Genomic DNA, 19,152 nt, shown 5'->3' with positions numbered 1-19,152 from the left:
CTGAGAAGCTCTTTATCTGCCCTTCCATTCTAAATGAAAGCTTTGCTGGATAGAGCAATCTTGGATGTAGGTCTTTGGATTTCATGATTTGGAATACTTCTTTCCAGCCCCTTCTTGCCTGTAAGGTCTCTTTTGAGAAATCAGCTGACAGTCTGATGGGAACTCCTTTGTAGGTGACTATCCCCTTATCTCTTGCTGCTTCTAGGATTCTCTTCTTCATTTTAATCTTGGCTAATGGAATGATGATGTGCCTTGGTGTATTCCTCCTTGGGTCCAACTTCTTTGGGACTCTCTGAGCTTCCTGGATTTCCTGGAAGTCTATTTCCTTTGCCAGATTGGGGAAATTCTCCTTTATTATTTGTTCAAATAAGTTTTCCACTGGTGGCTGTTCCTTTCCCCCTTCTGGTACCCCTATAATTCAGATTTTGGAGCGTTTAAAGATGTCCTGGAGGATCCTAAGACTCTCCTCATCTTTTTGAAATCTTGCTTCTTCACTCTTTTCTGTTTGGCCATTATTTGCTTTCTTCTGGTCCACTCCATTGATCTGAGTCCCAGTTTCCTTTGCATCGCTATTGGTTTCCTGTGCAATTCCATTCATTTCAATTAGTTTCACCTTCATATATTTGTCTAATTTGTGGCTATAATCAACCAGTTCTGTGAGGATCCTGATCACCAGTGTTTTAAACTGTGTGTCTGATAGTTTGCTATTTCTTCAATGCTTAGATTTATAGGCTCTGGAGCTTTGAGATCTTCTTGAGCCATTTTTGGTCTGTTCACACCCATTAAGTATGAGTAGCGGAGCCGTGAACTCTCAGGTCACTCGGTTGTGTAGATACATGTGGGTGCCTGGTCAGAGCAGGGAAATGGCGACCCCCTCTACTGTTTCTCACTGCTGGGTGAGGAGCAGAACCTTAGGTGGTTCACCAGGGCGGGGCCACTCAGGTCACTGGGTTATGACACTGTATGTGGAGGCGGGGTCTGAGCGGGGAAATGGCTGTGTCCTCTGCTGCCCCTCGCCGTGGGGCCTGCTCAGTCCTGTAGTCTCATCACCCACTCCCTTGCTTGTCTGTCTGCGCACGAAAGCGCAACCACAGTCAACCCACAGCCCTGCTCCCTCGCTGTTTCCTGTGGTCGCTCGCTGAGTCGCTTACTAGGTCCAACCCTGCACCTGGGTTCTGTGTGCCTGAGTCCGTCTGACCGAGTTTTCCTGTGCAACCCCGCTCCAGCAGCTGCTGGTTTCGCCCCTCTTACCGGTCAGGCTGAAGAATTCATTGTTATCAGACTTCCAAAAAGTTCAATTTTCTGTGTTCTGGCTGTGTTTTCTGTTGCTAATATTATGTTGTCTCTAAACTTGGTTGTGTGAGAAAGCACAGTTTCTCCACCTATGCCTCCATCTTGGTGGAAGTCCACAGTATATATATTTTTTAAAAAACCTTTAGAACAAATGCAAAAAACCCCCCACAAAATACTGTGGAAAGAAATGTAATGTTGAAATGAATGAGAAAACTTCCTGTCTTTCCCCAGATTGGAAGACAGTATTGTGAAGATGGCAAAATTTTCCATCTTAATTACCCATCATTTTTTCAGAAATGACAAGCTGATTTTAAAACTCATATGGAAATGAAAAGGACTCTGAACAGCAAAAAAATTTTAAAAGAACAAAGTTGTAGGACTCACTCATCCTGATTTCAAAACTTAATGCAAAGCTGCAGCAATGAAAACAGTGCGGCACTGGAGTGAAGGTAACGCGGCTTTAGCAGAGACACAGAGACTGAGGGAGTACAATGAAGAACGCAGAAATAAACCCACTCATGTGTGGGTCATGTAATACAACAAGAGCGCTAGGACCATTCAGTGAGGGGGAAAGAACAGTGCTTTTGAGAAGTGGCCCAGGGTCAACTCGACATCCAAATGCAAAAGAATGAGGTTGTCCACTTAGCTCACACCATATACCAAAAATAAATGGAATATGGATCAAAGACTTAAATGTAAGATCTAAAGCTATAAAACTCTTAAATGTTTTCTTTTACATCTGCATGACCTTAGACTGGGCAATGGTTTCTTATACATGATACCAAAAACACAAGCAACCCAAAGATTAACTAGATAAGCAAGACTCTGTCAAAATAAAAAACTGAGTCGAAGAACACTAGCAAGAAAGTGAAAAAGACATCCCTCAGAATGGGAGGAAATATTTGCAAATCACAGATCTGATAAGGTTCTACTATCCAGAATATACATAAAGAACTATTACAACTCAACCATAAAAAGGCAAACAATGTAATTTTTAAATGGTCAAAAGATTTCAACAAACATTTCTCCAGATGATATAAAAATTGCCAATAAGCACATGAAAACATGCTCAACATTATTACTCATTAGGGGCAATGCAAATCAAAACCATGAAATTCCACTTTCCATTCACTCAAATATAAAAAGATAACAAGTGTCAACGAGGGTGTGGGGAAACCGAAACCCTTATACATTGCTGGTGGGATTGTAAAATGGTACGTCACTTTGAAAAATGGCCTGGCAGTTTCTCAAATGGTTGAACCAATCCAATTCATAATTATAAACCCAAGGAAAAAAATCTGTATGTTCACATGAAAACTTGTAATGAATGTTCATAGCAGCATTATCATAATAGTCCCAAAGTGGAAAAACCCAAACACCCAGCTAATGAATGTATAAACAAAGTGTGAGACACCTGTATACAAGAATACTACTCAGGCACAAAAGAGAATGAAGCAGTGATACATGCTGCAATGAGGCTGAGCTGTGAGACCATTCTGCTAGGTCGAAGAAGCCAGACAAAAAAGGCTGTATTGTAGGTTTTCATTATATGAGTGTCTAGAGAAGACAAATTTAAAAGGACAGATTAGTAGCTGCCAAGGGCTGGGGTGAGAAGAAGTTGGGATTGACTGTTAATGTGTTCGGGGGCCCTTTGCTGGGTGAGGGTGATGTTCTGGAATTCGTGGTGATTGTCTTGGTGGCCATGCACCGCCTAAGGACGGTAGAGTTAATACCAGACAGTACTGGTCCCGTAAGATTACATGGAGCTGAAAAAAGAGCTCCTATTGCCTGGCAATGCTGTAGCTGTCATAATGTCCTAGCACACAGTATTACCTGTGCGTGGTCATGCTGGTGCACACCTACTGCAGTGCTACTTGTATAAAAGTACAGCACATCCAATTCTGGGCAATGTATAATGCTGCCAGCTGGTATAATACATATTATACCAGTGCCACTTGTCCAATGATGGACTGTCTATATTCACACTGTAGCCTATGCTCGCGGTAGGAAAAAAAAGAACTTTGAAACAACTAAGCTATTGAAGTTTCAAAATGAATAGGTTGAGTCTTAGAAACTAAAATGTGATCACTCAAAGTGTCCTGAAGAGTTACGGAACTGGACCAAGATGCGTTCAGGGAGATGTAGCCCGGCAGAAAGGGGGTTGCTGGAACACAGCTGAAAGCGGTAACGGAAAAAATTAAAACTCCTTTATGTTTCTTCCCCATGTTTTTAAGAATAGTTGGTAAACAAAGTACCAAAGTGACTCAAAAATGAAGAAGTGGTCAGTTACATCAAAAGCTGAAGTCCTAACAGCCTGAAGACAGAACTGACTTTTGCACTCTGACAGTGGTTAGTCACCTTGATGAACCAGTTCGGTAAGTGGCAGAGACTCAAAGGCCAAATCAGAGCAGCTAGAGCAGAGTACACAGGAAGTGATGAAATTAAGGTAAAAATTACAAGACATTTAGCCACAAACACATGAGAAAAGAAAAAAACAAGAGCAGACCATTTTTAATCTTGATGGCAGCTGAATTCTCAGCATACTTCACAGGAATATCAGTGTTATTCTTCAGCAACCCTCTGCAACCGAAGTACAGACAGTGTAGGAAAGAGTGATCGTTGAACCCATCTTTCCCCTTACCTTCACTGACTGAATTTAACGTGTCTGGTTTCCCATCTCCTTCCTGGGACTGACCCGGATCCAGTGAAGTTTGAGAAAGGCTAACTTCAGCTGATAACTGGTCAAGACTTTGATAACTTTTTCTGTAAAACAAGGGTAAAATGCTACTTGAATTTATTCTCACAAAAATAATTTCTAGAGACATTCCTTATTGGTTATCTTCAATTTATTGAATTTCTGGTTATTTTCTCCCCATTTTCCCCCTAAACTTGGCCTTTATTATGACTGCAATATGATCTCCATTATACTTTTCCTCTACCCTTTCTGGAGGTCTATCTGTTAATCCACTAAAAAATGGAAAACGGTTTTTTGAACAAATTTAAACCCCACCAATTTTTTATTATCCAGCTAGCTAATAAATGGGGACTTCTGGTTATCATCAATTGTCAAAGGAGCAGAAAAATCTACAGATTACTCTTAGTGCAGAAACAAAATTGACATAACTTAATAATGATTTAGTATCTTCTAGGCATTTCAGAATTCTTCAGTGCCTTGATATTTTTATTGATGATTATTATATAGTAATAAATTATTATAAATTCCTATAATTTAAAGCTTAAAAGTGTTGGGTAATAAAATACCTCTGTGTTAATATACCATCAGTATCATTAACCTCCTTCCCTCATCTATTTGCAAGTGTGAACCCATTTTCTATTAAAATTAATTAGAAATAAATTATAATAAAGGAAACACTCAGTTATAAACAGAAAGTTGATGAAGGTTTATTATGAAACTTCCGAATACTCAGTAACCAAGGTACCAAAAGTGACTTAAAAATAAAGAAGCAGTAAGTCATATCAAAGCTGCTGTGAAGGGTAACAGGACGAAGACAGAGGACTGCACTCATGTTTGTTTTTCAGGATGAGGCCAACTCAAAGATACATGCAGCTTTGATGTTTCTGATGTTTAAAGTAAGAGAACACAATTCATTATTATTTCCAAATATAAATAATCCAAAGAAATGAACATTTTTTTTAGGTTCAACATCTACTTCCCAAGGTACTCAAACCTCATCTAATTTCCCTGAAATGTTATATATTCCATGATAATGTTATAGGAATGATATATAATTTAAATGATGTTATACATAGTCATCATTCCCATTCACAGGAGTAGACTTACAAATTTATCAAATGTATGTATAATAAGTACAGGGGGATATATACAATGGGTGTCTGTTTTTCCCCTAAGAAATGAGTGGAAGGATGAGGTGACAGAATAACTTCCAGCTTACAATGCCAGTACAATTCTCACTTTATAACATGATGACTTTTCAAAGGTCGATAATATAAAGTAAACTGACAAACGAAATGGAAAGAGTGGTACAGATACATAGAAAGACGGACAGGTGTTGGAGGGGAGAGGGTGAGGGGAACTGTATGAAAGACAGTGGAGGGATGAGCCGAAGAACGTAGACACATGACTCACAGACACAGACAGTGGTGTAGCGATGGCCTGAGGGAAGGGGGGCAGGGGCAAGGGCAAGGGGGACATGGGTAAAGGGAGGATAATGGGGCCATCTGTAATAATGCAAACAGTAAAAATAAAGAAAAAATTCTTCATTATATTTTGAAGTAATGGGAAGTTCTATTGTAGAAAACTTCTGACAATTGGCACATGAGTACACCACATGTAATTTTAAAAAACAATACCCAATATTGATACAGTGCTTAACAAATGCTAGGCACTGTTCTACATATTTTTATATATTATTTAATCCTCACAACTCCTCTAGAAGGTTGGAATTATTACTATCCCACTTTGTAACAGAAGAAACTGGGGTACGAAGAGATCAGATTTGAACCTGGTAGCCTGGGTCTAATTCTGTCCTTAAATACTCTGCTGTCTCCTTCCTATTTCATTAGAAGCTATAGGTTAAAAGACACAAAAATAAAAAACAAAAAAACACCTATTCATAAAAAACAGCCTTCTTTGCTGAGATAGGCCATGTAAACATGCTGTCCCCAGCGTTTTGGGTACCAGGGGCTGGTTTCGTGGAAAACATTTTTTGCACAGATGGGGGAGGGGACTCGGGGTTGGGAGGATGGTTTCAGGATGACTTAAACGCATTGCATTCAAGCTCACCTCCTGTTGTGCGGCCCGGTTCCTAACAAACCTGGACCGGTACCAGTCTGTGGCCCAGAAGTCGGGGACCCCTAATGTACACTATACTGTCTATTATTTAAATCAAATCCCTAAAAAGTCCACTTGATTTCCATTAAAATCTTATTTACTTCACTATGGTGCAAAGCAGGAACACAGAGATTTAATAGAGCAAGTTATAAATAAGTTTCTTTTCCAAATTATTTTTCTGCACCTAATAGGTAGGAGGCTTTCCTTTAAAACTGAATGGGTTAAGATGAGTTTCTGACACTACTTTTTCATCACAGGAAACTTGTCAATATTACTAAATTAAAAAATTAATATATAGAAATATTTATCCACAAAAATACCCGGAAGTAACAAAGATTTAGAATTCGTGTGAATAGTGTAAAAACGGAGAGTTCCTGAGCACACACTTACAGCAGTTCCCAGGACTGGCACCCACTGGAGGGAGGGAGCCTGTGAAGAGCCTCTGCTAAGGCAGTGCACAGGGAGCTTTCTGTGCGACCTGCTGACAGTCTTTCAGAACATCACGCTTCCAAATCCAAAGCGATACGGGAAGCTTCCTACCCTTTAGTTTGCCACACTTCATGAACAATCCCTGAGTTACAGGCTTTACTTAACCAAATGCCAATGAACACAGGTACAGAATTTGCTAGACAATCACGTTCTGCAGCAATAATAAAAATTCTAAGCAGAAATTAAGCCCCTTATTCATAAGATGTTAAGAACAGTACCATATAATATCTTCCTTGCATGAAAGTGACTACAGAGCCACCACCTGGGAAAGGTCTAGTTCGGCTTCTTTCGCTGATGACAAAGAATGAGTTCGGTTTCCACATTCTGACCTGGTCCCCAATGCAACTGGCAGCTCCATCTGACAAAGCTGTTTTTGTCATGGAATAAAACTACATTTGTGGGAGTTCTCTCTTTAAAAGGTCACCACTACATCCTATCTTGGATTTCTAGGCTCAGTAACACCACGCTGTAAGATTTCAATGTAACCCACCAGACACATCAAACCAATTAACAGTCTATTACTATTTCTCAGATTAGGATTTTAAAAACAGTAATAGCTTACTTAACCAAGATAGGGACCTGTGTAAGAGTCATGTATTATGACTACATAAAAGTTGAGAGTTTAATCTATGGCATTACATTGTTAAATATAATTTAAATTATATTTATAAGAATTATACGTCATGAGCATTTGGGACATAATCAATTCCACTGCCTTCAATATATAACTAAACATTTTTTTAAAGATTTTATTTATTTATCTTTAGAGGGGAAGGGAAGGAGAGAGGGAGAGAAACATCAGTGTATGGTTGCCCTTTGTGTGTCCCCTGCTGGGAACTGGCCTGCAGGGAACCGGCCTGCAACCCAAGCATGTGCCCTGACTGGGAATTGAACTGTGATTGTCTGTTTCGCAGGCCCGTGCTCAATCCACTGAGCTACACCAGCCAGAGCTAACTAAACATTTTTAAATCACTCAAATATTAATTTCAATATACAGAATTGGGAACTAAATAGCAGCAAATTAAAAAAGAAAATTGAGCAATAGGCTTGAATTCACTTCCTAGTAAATTTTTCCACAATATTACACTTTATGTCAGTGATCAGAAGAAATGATATGGGCACTCTACGTCACTTACTTGCCCTGTAGATGTACTGATGAACCACTGACAATGCCTGGTAGTCGCTGGGCAGCAGAGAGTGTGATGCACAGGAGACATACACACACACGGTATACACAGATGCACATGAGTGTGCATGAAAACAGAAATATACTACCCTTTTTTACTCTTGGTTTGATTTTCATAGAAATATGTTTAAGGAATAAAAGAAGGATCTGCTATAGCAGAAAATCTATATACTCTGACTCGAATGAAACCAGGGGGAGGATGCAAGGAAGCCTTAAGGTTAGCGCAAGACTTACAAACTATGAAAGATTTTTGTAGCCTCAGTGCTTTAGAGGGTCCTACTTCAAAAATAGTAGAAAGACACACATGGGAAGGTGAATATCTAATACATCTGAAGTGATGATATCTATTCACTAGAGAGCATTAAGAAAAATTAGCCTAAAGAGATCATAAAAAGCATACAAAAGCTCATAATTCTCAATAATTTTGTGAAAGGTAGCCAAATTGGGAAGCAACAAGTTTAGAAGACTAAAAAAGCTCAAGTAGGAAATATAAACATGATGACAATGAATTTGATCATTTGGGATGAAAATAAGTGGTTTAGACAATAACCTAACAAGATTATATAGCCAGTATCTAACAAGCTCACGTGGCCAAGACTTTGCATACAAGGAAAAAATATTTTAAAGAATTTATCTATGTGTGTTTTAGCGAGAGAGGAAGGGAGGGAGAAACACAGAGAAAAGAAACATTGATGTGTGAGAGAAACGTCGATTGATTGGTTGCCTCTCGCACACTGGCCCGCAACCCAGGCATGTGCCCTGATTGGGAATTGAACCAGCAACCTTTTGGTGTGCAGGTGGGTGCTCAATCCACTGAGCCACACCAGCTAGGGATAAAGAAAAACACTAAAATAGAACTTACTAGGAACAAACTAATCAATTACTTTACATGTGTGTTAAGAGAATGTACTTTACTTATTGTTGGGTTTCTACAGTAAGCCTAAAATGCTTTCAAATTTTTTACCATGATATTCCTGTGTTTGAAATAAAATATATAAAATCCAGTATAACTACTCTTACCAGGTCTAAATAATCAAGAGATAAATCAAAAATGATGTTTTTACAGTTTTGTAAAATGTATAGTAAATGAACATAAATTTAACATCTGTTGTGACAGCGGTCCTTCCATGTATAGGTGACAACACAGCCACGTTACCCAGGGGCTCATTGTAAGTAAAAGGCAGAAAACTGCACTTGAACAACAATTAAAATAAAAAGCAACAACAAAAAGAAACAAATGGAAAAAGATGTGGTACGTACAGGGGTGTGCAAAGGCAGGCTTACAGTTGTGAGTATGCAAACACAAAGTTTATACTTCTATTATTATTTATTAATTATTGTATCATTTTTATATGAACAACTGTAAACCTACTTTTGCCCACCCCATATATACAATGGAATATTATTTATAATATTCCATTGGCCATAAAAATGAAATATTGCCATTTTTAGAGCATGGGTGGACCTAGAAGGTATTATACTAAGTGAAGTAAGTAAACGAAGAAAGACAATTACCATATGATTTCAATTATATGTGGAATCCAAAACAAAAACAACATAAGTGAACAAGCAAAACAAACTCACTCATCGATACAGAGAACAAATTGATGGTTGACAGATGGGAGGGTTGGGAGACTTAGTGAGAAAGGTGAAGGGAATAAGAAGTACAAATTGCTCCCTGGCTGGTGTGGCTCAGTGGACTGAGTGTCAGCCTGCAAACCTAAAGGTCACCAGTTCGGTTCTCAGTCAGGGCACATGTCTGGGTTGCAGGCGGGGTCCCCAGTAGGGGACATGTAAAAGGCAACCACACACTGATGTTTCTCTCCCTTTCTTCCTCCCTTCCTCTCTCTCTAAAAATAAATAAATAAAATCTACACAAGTACAAATTGCCAGTTATAAAAACTGTTGTGAGGATTTAAAGTACAGCACAGAGAATATAGCCAATAATATTATAATAACCGTATATGGTTCCAGGTGAGTACTGGACTCACCAGGGGGAATCCCCTCATAAATGATATAAATGGTTAATGGCTATGTTGTATACCTGAAACAAATATAATATTTTATGTCAACTGTAATTTAAAATAAGTTCTTTTTAAAAAGAAATGCTGACAAGTCTACAAAATTCATTAAATCAGACATCAGGCTGTTTTTCTTCTCAAACCTAACTGGGCTAATGAAGTTACAGAGCTTCTAAACAAATAATTGTACACACCCCATATTTTTAGCAGGAATTATAACATAATGATTCATTATACGGTCAGTTTCTTCCACCAAACTGTCAAGAGAACAAATGTCTCTCATTACAGTTGTTTGGGCTACCTCCTCCATAATTTGTAGGTTCTCAATAAATGTTTGTTAAACTTAAGATATTGATCAAATTCAGAGGGACTGTGATTAGGTTAGTGCAAGAACTCTGGCTTGTTTTACACGTTTGAGGAGTTCAAAAACTGGATCCTGATGAAAGAAAACCTATGATTTGTCTCAAATATGATTTAGAGAGCACTACTTTGTTCTAAAAATCCAAAGCCTCCAATTTTACATGAAAAAGTTGGAATTATTTATTTAGAACAACTGGGGATTGGCTGATCATTTTAATTTGGCCTAAGTTTTACAAACTCTCTAAGAAAGCAGAGCTTGGGATGTTGGGTGCACGTTTAGCACTCAAACATGAAAGATACAAGGTAATATGACAGTATAAACAGAAAAAGATAGAGTATAAATAAACAAAGATGTACTGGGAAGCTATTACATGCCAGGCAATTTATTACCCCATGTGACCCTTATAATTCTATTTAAATAGGCATTACTCCTGGTATTGCATGTGTAGGAACAAAAGGTAAGAAAAAGCGTTGCTCAGTGTTACACAGCAATTAAGTAGCAAAGATTACTTTTAAGTCCTGACTTAAACTCTAGGTCCAGTGGTCTCACAACCACACCCTGACTGCATACTTTGTGTCCGGGGTTATCAGTTTGGCAATAGAGCAATCTAAAAGCAGTACCGGCATCTGCAGTCAGGTCAGGTTAAGGGATGATGCTGGGAAGGAAAGGGCGTCTCTTCTTCTTAAAGCTAATGGAGTAGCTATAAAGTCCAGATTCATGTTAAACAGCTGAACAGGCAGTTTCACTGCTTTCTTTTCTGGACTAAAATTACTTTTGCTGCCACTACAATACTTTGTAAAACCAGTTACCAACAATACATGAAAGATGGACAAATAAATAATCCACTTAGACTCCTCATGTGTTCCTCAATAGGCAGCTGCAGGCATGCAGAGGTACATGCATGTATTTTGGCTAAAATATTTTACCTCCCACTGTCTAAAGTGACAATGTGGCTATTGCAGTAAAAGAACATGGTTTTTAGTCTTTTAACTTGTCAGGCTTTAATGTTATAAGATTTCTGTGGTTAAAAGAACAGGAACATCTAATATATATATATAGACAAGATAAAAATACCAAGTTTTGCTATACAAATTCAATTTTTCATTCATAAATTTGGTATTCAATAAATGACTTCATTTTTCCATTATGGTCTTCCATTCATTGAACATGCTACTGAAAGATAAAATGATATGCCAGCAGAGTAAGATATATTCTATTATAACTTTCCTAAGGGTGTAAAAGAGAACCTTATTTCATAGACGAGTCTCAATCCGTGAAAGACTCAGCTGACACCCAGAATCATACCAAGCAGCATGGTTTAGTAGATGCTGAAAGGCGTTCTACTGATGTACTCTGAAAATATTCTGCTCACTCTTTCCTGCTTGTCTCTAGTACTTTCAGAAAAAAATTTTAACAACAAAAGGTCAAATTTATTTTGGGTTCTATTTTTTGTAAAAGAAAAAAATCACTGAGTAAAGCAGGTGGAAATTGTGTCTGTGCTAAAACGCTCCTTGTGGAGATATCTGGCCACTAATCACCTAGTGAAAGGCACTCTAAGAATCACCGGTGACATTTAAAAAACAAGGGCCCTAAAAGAGGAGCAGAGAAAGAAAAGGAGAGTGGGAGAGAGGATAGAATACAGCAGCAATTTTCAACTGGTGTGCTGCAAGAATTTTTTTAAAAAATATGTAATACCTAAATATTTAAGTCAAGAGAACTTGATCTCTTTTCCTGTAGTTGTCAAAAAAAAAAAATGACAACAGCCAGCACAAAAATAGCTGTCTAGTGTGAATGATTCAAAATTATACCTATTTTTTTGTCAGATTGGCAAAAAATGTAATATACTTTTTGGTGTGCCACAGAATTTTAGTAATTAGTTTATGTGCGCTATGAGATGAAAAAGGTTGAAAATGGCTAGAATAGAAGAGGAAAAAAAGAAGCGAGAAGGGGAGAGGAGGAGGAAGTGAAAGGGAGAGAAGGAAGGGAAGAGAGAGAATGGAAGGGGATGGAAGGAGAGCAGGGAAAATAATCCAAAAATTAGCTGAAGACAGGAAAATAAAGATGTTGAAAAATATCAATATCAAGATGGAAAGTCGCTAAAAGCCAAAGAATGTCACAGTTTACAAGTTCCAAAATGAAGACTGCTAAAGAAAGACTGCCTAAGATTTTGCAACTCTCTCCACGTTGGGAAACTGTGACTACGTGACCCAGTCCTGAACCCTGGGACCAAGGGACAGGACAGGACCTTGCGGCCACAGCTGCAGCAATTATACCTTCTGGAGCCTCTCCAGATGAGAGTTCCTGAAAATGAACGAAACTCTATCAGACCCACAAGAACAAGTATGTATCTTTCTAGTCGCTCATGGGATGGTATTTTGTATTTTCTAACTGGCAGGAAAATTAATCCTAAAGCAAACACAAACACCAAAGCAAGGATTCAGAAATAGATGATTCATTAAATAGAAGCTCTTAGGCTTAACTGAGGGACTGGCTGAAAGTTAACAGGCGTAGGTAACTCGTACATTATTGTGTAAGAATTTCTCAGATAATTTTACTTCCCCAGGCTGCCTTGGTTTCAAAACACTAACAAGTTCACTACCTTCACCTAACCTTGCCAAGCCAAAGTAGTCTTAAATCCCACTTTTGCTCTAAGCTAATAATGAATTCAGAAAGAATAATAACTGAGAAACCAAAGTGGAGAGCCATTTTTGGCACAACTAGATCTGTAATTAGTTGGAAAAAAAGTGTCACACTTACTCATACCACTGTTTATTGTGTTTTCGGTAAAGCAACGTATCCAAGGCAACAGCATTGACATCCAGAGCTCCTGGGGAAGGCCACTGGTTGGTGAGGTGGGCAGTTAACTCTTGTCTTGATCTTAAATCATTATTCTTTAGCACAGTCCTGTGAACATTAAGATGGTGAGTGCTTTTGTCTTCATTGTTCTGCAATGGCAGAGGAGCCTAATGGTATCAGTTTAGGCCCTCAAAATTCATCTTTTCAAAATGGTATGTTAACAGACTGTGAACAAAACTCCAGGAAGGTTAGATGGGGCCATGACTGTTTTGTTTCCTGCGGTATGTGGTTTATCATTTCTTTGCTGGCTGCAACAAATCACTTGAGAAATTCAGGCTTCCTATCTTTTCCACAGAGATATCACTAGAAGACTAAGGGACTCACGCCGCATCTTACATCTTAACTAAAAACCAGCGGTGATTATCTTTAAAGTTACAGAGTATCAAATGCCAATTAAAATATGAAGGAAAGTAAAGATTCGGTATGCATAGTTTTCTACCTTCAAAATTCACAATCTGTGAAAGTAATCTAACTCAGTAAACAAAAACATTAAACTGAGTTTAAAATAAAACTAATGCAGAAAAATATAAAATAAAAAATTCATGAGGTTCCCAGAATTGTTTTTGACAGAAGTGACTACCAATAAAGCTTCAGGAAAATGATTAAATCAATGGCAATTGCATTGAACAGTATATAATTTCACTGGAAATATTTCAGTTAAAGAACAAAGCCATTGTACCAACCCATGGTTTCTTTTCATGTTTGTAGAACTGTTACTTATTAATAAGAACTTACAAAAGAACTAACTAGCTTTGCGCCAAAATTTCACCTTCACACACCAACTAATCATTGGCTCAAGATTAACTCAACATTTGAACCAGTAGTTAGAGATAATTAAAAGCATAATTCTGTTTGCAGAGGTCTTATCCTTCCTCTAAAAGACCTTAAAATACCACAGAGGCCACCTGCATTCACCAACAATAGTCTCTGACACTAATGTACCAAGGTTCTGAGCCATCAGCCAAGAAGCAGGAAGTAATACGTGCTTGTCACTATTTTCAGAGACAATAATGGCCCTGTTGTGGATGGCAGAGTCAGGTGTGGTAACAGAACAATCCTGCACATCAGAAAATCAGCCTGCACAACATGATTCTAATGGAATAACCCCATTTAATATGTCTCCAACAGGCTACATGCGAATATCTGTACATTTAAAAATATTTGCTCTGGACAACAGTTAAATAATTTTTTAAAAATAAAAAAAATTTAAATCCCCCCAAAATAAATAAAAATAAAAATAAAAATATTTGCTCCACTATGTCCACAAAGAAATACTATCTGATGTAAAACACTAGCTTCTGTCTCACAAGGTGATACTACCAATTAAATAAGCAGAAGTCAGTGAGAATTCTCTCATTAAGATATCCTTTTAAGGTACATCCAATAATTTCATTTCACTTGAAAAGAAATGAAAATGTTTAAAAGGAGTATTAAATACTTTAACATTGTGTCCTGGCTGGTATGGCTTAGTGGATTGAGCGCTGGCCTGCAAACCAAAGTGCTGCTAGTTTGATTCCCAGTCAGGGCACATGCCTGGGTTGTGGGCCAGGTCCCCAGTAGGGGGCATGCAAGAGGCAACCACACATCAATGTTTCTTACTTTCTCCCTTCCCCTCTCTCTAAAAATAAGTAACTAAAATCTTAAAAAGTACTTTAACATTGTTCTTTATAAAAAGAGTAAAGATTAGAAAATTTTTTTAATTAATGGAAAAATTATATAAAGCAGAAGTGGTGATCACTCGCCAGAGAATCTACTATAGTAAACTACCATTATTTTGGGTTGTCTTAATAGAGTTCTCTTTCACATAGTCCCTCTTTCTAGAGCCTCTAGTGAAGGTCACTGGGAAATTCAACTCCAATATTGTAACTAGCTCAGTAGAAATATTCATAGCAGAGTGCAAGAGAGACAAATGTACATGTGGGAGGCAACGACATTGGTAGAACTTGGTTAATGATGAGTATTAAATTGGAAGAACAACCTCCAATTTATAATATATTTTTCCTGGAAAGTAAAAAGTTTTACACCACATACAATGGAAACAGAAAGTGAAGTTTCATGAAAGTTTTTTACACACTGAGTTGTCTGTGGCAAATTTTTGCCCAATGACAAGTCGAGGTATTGTCTTTAGACCTTGGCACTGAGAAATCCAAATGCTACTGTTTTCCATGGGAAGCCTTCTTGCCTGGTTCTCTGAAGCAGAAGATATGAGGCTTTGGTGCATTGAGCAGGCACCACTTTTGTCCACGCCACACCTGTTTCCCACCCTTTGTGAGGAATGTGGAGGCTTGCCCTGCCAGGATGAAAAGAAAAAGTTCCCACAGGCTCCCTGGGTAAGGCCCTTTCTTTTCCCACTCCAGACATTAGAGGACAAGCAAATGAGTTAAGTTAGGTTGGAAACCCCAGCCCTGACATTGGAACCTTGATACAGTCCATTTAGACTAATCAGCTTATTAAACACAGCTTACTGATGCTAGCAGTGAAGTCCTGACCAAGATGTAGCAGCCAAGAGAAATTCTTGAAGTTCCTACTCTCCAAAACTCTCTAAAACAGCTCAGCCTTACTCTTTCTAGGCCTACTTTTTCAGTACTTCTATCCATTCCATGAGTTGTTGATGGAATATGATACATTGGTTACACTCAAAGAATCATTACCTACCTAAGAAGAAGCAAAATGTACCTAGAAAATTCAAGACCTACTGAAAGGTACCCCAACTGATGTTAATATGAAGAATCAGGATATTGTTCTCACTTGGCTAAGCTTAAAAATAGGTTCATTTTAAATTATTCAACAATTACTGTTATTTTATAGAGAAAATCAGTGAAAATTAATGGTAAATGATGTGATAATTATGTAACTTTAATTAAAATTCTAAGCAATGCTAATGTTACTGTAGTAATCTAAAAACTGAATCATTCCATGAGCCATGTTACATTTATATTGGTCAAATTTAACACTCTCTCTTTAGGTTAATAATTCTCAGAAAGATACACTAAAGGAAAATTATTTAATTTACTAAGAAAGTAGCAATAATATATTTATCACAGTGAATTTTAAGAACTTTCTGTGGAACCTACCTCTAAATTGTTAGTCAGCTAATTTATCTTCAGATTCTCAATAAGAATTAGGAATTAAACCACAAGAAAACCATGATCCAATCTTTTATTCTCCCAACTTTATTGGTGTATAATTATACAGCACGATGATTTGATGTATGTATACAATGGGAAATAATCACCACATTCAAGCTAATTAATATATTCATCCCCTCACATACTTAACTTTGTTTATTTTTGTGATGAGAACACCTAAGATCTACCCTCTCAGAAAATTTCAAGTATAGACTTCCAGTCAAGATGACAGCACAGGTAAACATGGCTCACCTTCTCATGCATCACATGAAAATTACAACTAAACTACAGAACAACTATCACTCAGAGCCATCAAAAATCAAGTTGAATGGAAGTCCAACAACTATGGAATTAAAGAAACCAGACCCATCCAGACTGGTAGGAGAAGTGGATATGTACTGGTAGGAGAACAGGCTGGTCCTACAGCCATGTATAGTGGATAAAAATTAGGGAAGGATATCTGGGGAGCGAGGAGTTCCATCCTCACACCAGGACCCCCCAGCCCAAGGTTCCAGTGCCAAGAAGATAAGTCCCCATAACTTCTGGCTGCAAAACCCCATGGGGACTGAGTCAGTGAAAGAAACTTCTGGAGTCCCAAGCAGTTCCCCTTAAAGAACCCATACATGGACTTACTCAGACGCACTCCTGAGCTCTAGCACTAGGATAGCAGCTAAAAGGCACCAGTGGCACACAGGAAGGAACTGAACTGTATGGCATCAAGGCAAGAGCTGGGTAACAGCTTTCTCCCAGACAGAAAGGTGGACAGAGGCCAAGGTCCCTTTTCTGAGCATGCCCCCTACAGAGCCACAGAGCCACAAAGCCACAGAGCTACAGAGCCAACAAGCAAGTGCCATATCTACATTCCATCAACTTGCCTAACACTGTTTGCCCCACCCTGGAGATCCCCTGAGACTCTGGCCCACCCAAGTTATGGGTCCACTCAAGCTGTCAACAATGACTTTTCCATATGAATGGCTGGTCTTGGCTCATGTTTCACAATTTCCTAAATCCTATCAAACAAGCAACAGCTTACTTCAGTGAGCCCGAATCCCCCTTACCTCTTGCTAAGTGGCCCCAGGCCCAATACTAGCAGCAGCCAGCCTACATTTATTGCTTAGCTTCACCTGGGAATCCCCAAGCCTCACACTAGTAGCAGCCATATCCTATTGGCTTTATAGCCCAGGCAGGGTGGCCCCAGGCAGAACACAGGTTGGGGCAGACCCTGCCCACACCACCAAGGAAATCCCAGAGCCTGTGAACCCATGGACAGCTACAGACCACATCAAAGCACCACCACCCTGCCCCTGCACAGCTAATGTTCCAGGGAGGGCAGAAGTGGGTGGTCAGTGGTCACAGCCAGTCCTTGCAGCTGACTGGTCTGGGTAAATCCCTCCAATTGACCTACCAACAGCCATCGAGACTCAACTACAAGAGGAAGGTACACTCAGCCCACACAGAAGGTGCACCTCGAGTACCCAGCTTGGATGATAGGGGAGTCTATGCCACTAGACCCTACAGGACATCTACTATTTTAGGCCACACTTCAAAGACAAGGAGTCACAGCAGCTCTACCTAATACATGGAAACAAACACAGGGAGGCTGCCAAACTGAGGAGACAAAGAAATATGGCCCAAATGAAAGAACAGATCAAAACTCCAGAAAAAGAACTGAACAAAATGGAGATAAGCAACCTATCAGATGCGGAGTTCAAAACACTGGTTATAAGGATGCTCAAGGGACTTAGTGAGGACCTCAACAATATCCAGTCAGAAATGAAGGACTAAAACTTCTACTAATTTAAATAAAGAATTTACAGGGAAACAACAGTAGAGGGGATGAAGCCAAGATCAAATCAATGATTTAGAAAATAAAAAAGAACAAGAAGAACAAGAAAGAATAAAAAATGAGGACAATGTAGTAAGCAGACTCTGGTACAATTTCAAGGGTTTCAACATTCACATCATAGGGATACCAAAAGGAGAAGAAAAAGAACAAGAATGTGGAAATCTATTTGAGAGAATAATGAAGAAATCTTCCCTAATTTGGTGAAGGAAATGCAAGTCCAAGAAGTACAGAGAGTCCAAAACCAGATGGATGCAAGGAAGTCCACTCCAAGACACATCGTTAATTAGCATGCCAAAGATTAAAGAGAAAGAGAAAATCTTAAAACCAGCTACAAAATAGCAGTTAGTTACCTACCGGGGAGTTCCCATAAGACCATCAGCTGACTTCTCAAAGGAAACTTTGCAATCTAGAAGGGATTAGCAAGATATATTCAAAGTCATTAAGAGAAGAGACCTGCAGCCAAGACTGCTCTACTGAGAAAATCATTTAGAATCAAAGGGCAGATAAAAAGCTTCCCAGACAAGAAAAAACTAAAGTTCATCGTCACCAAACTGTTATAACATGAAATGTTAAAGAAACTTATTTAAGAAAAAGAAGATGATCAAAACTATGAACAATAAAATGGCAGTAAACACATATCTATCAACAATTGAATCTAAAAAACAAACTAAGCAAACAAGAAGGAAAGAGACACAAATATGGGTACCAACAGTGTTATGATGGTTGCCAGATGTGAGGGGGATATGGAGGAGTGGGTGATGAGGTGAGGGGATTAATGAGTACAAATAGGTAGAAGAGCCAGGGGGACATAAGGTACAGTACTGAAAATGAAGTAGCCAAAGAACTTGTATGCGTGACCCATGGACATGAACAATGGTGGGGGGAATTGCCTAAGGGAGCTGGGGGGGGGTCTGGGTGGAGGGGGACAAAGAGGCAAAAACTGGGACAACAGTAATAGCATAATCAATAAAACATAAAAAATTCCAAGTATATTATACAGTATTGTTATTAACTAACTATAGTCACATTACTATACAATAGCTCTCCAGATTTTTTTTATCTTGCATAACTGAAACTTTGCTCCCCCTTGAACACCATCTCCCCATTTCCAACTCACCACTGACCCTGGTAACACTAAACACTATTCTCACCTCTGTTT

At 38.6% G+C, this 19,152-nt stretch overlaps 1 protein-coding gene across 6 annotated transcripts in view; it reads right to left on the bottom strand.

Annotated features, from left to right (window-relative positions):
• The window catches only part of RUNDC3B (RUN domain containing 3B), a 141,502-nt gene that overhangs the window by 7,372 nt on the left and 114,978 nt on the right, over positions 1 to 19,152 (bottom strand). For 4 of the 6 annotated variants that reach the window (XM_037129273.2, XM_053672811.1, XM_037129275.2 and 1 more), the window contains 2 exons: positions 12,921 to 13,067; positions 3,935 to 4,056 (listed from right to left, as the gene is read on the bottom strand). In XM_037129273.2, the coding sequence (XP_036985168.2) occupies positions 3,935 to 4,056; positions 12,921 to 13,067 (269 nt within the window). The remainder of the gene's footprint in view (positions 1 to 3,934; positions 4,057 to 12,920; positions 13,068 to 19,152) is intronic. The other 2 variants (XM_037129274.2, XM_053672813.1) reach the window with 1 other exon arrangement.

Source organism: Artibeus jamaicensis, unplaced genomic scaffold (genome assembly GCF_021234435.1).
Source record: "Artibeus jamaicensis isolate MK-2021 breed Jamaican fruit bat unplaced genomic scaffold, CSHL_Jam_final contig_787, whole genome shotgun sequence".
Lineage (NCBI taxonomy): Eukaryota > Metazoa > Chordata > Mammalia > Chiroptera > Phyllostomidae > Artibeus > Artibeus jamaicensis.
Note: the sequence above shows the minus strand (reverse complement) of the source record. Positions and strands in the feature narration are given on the sequence as shown.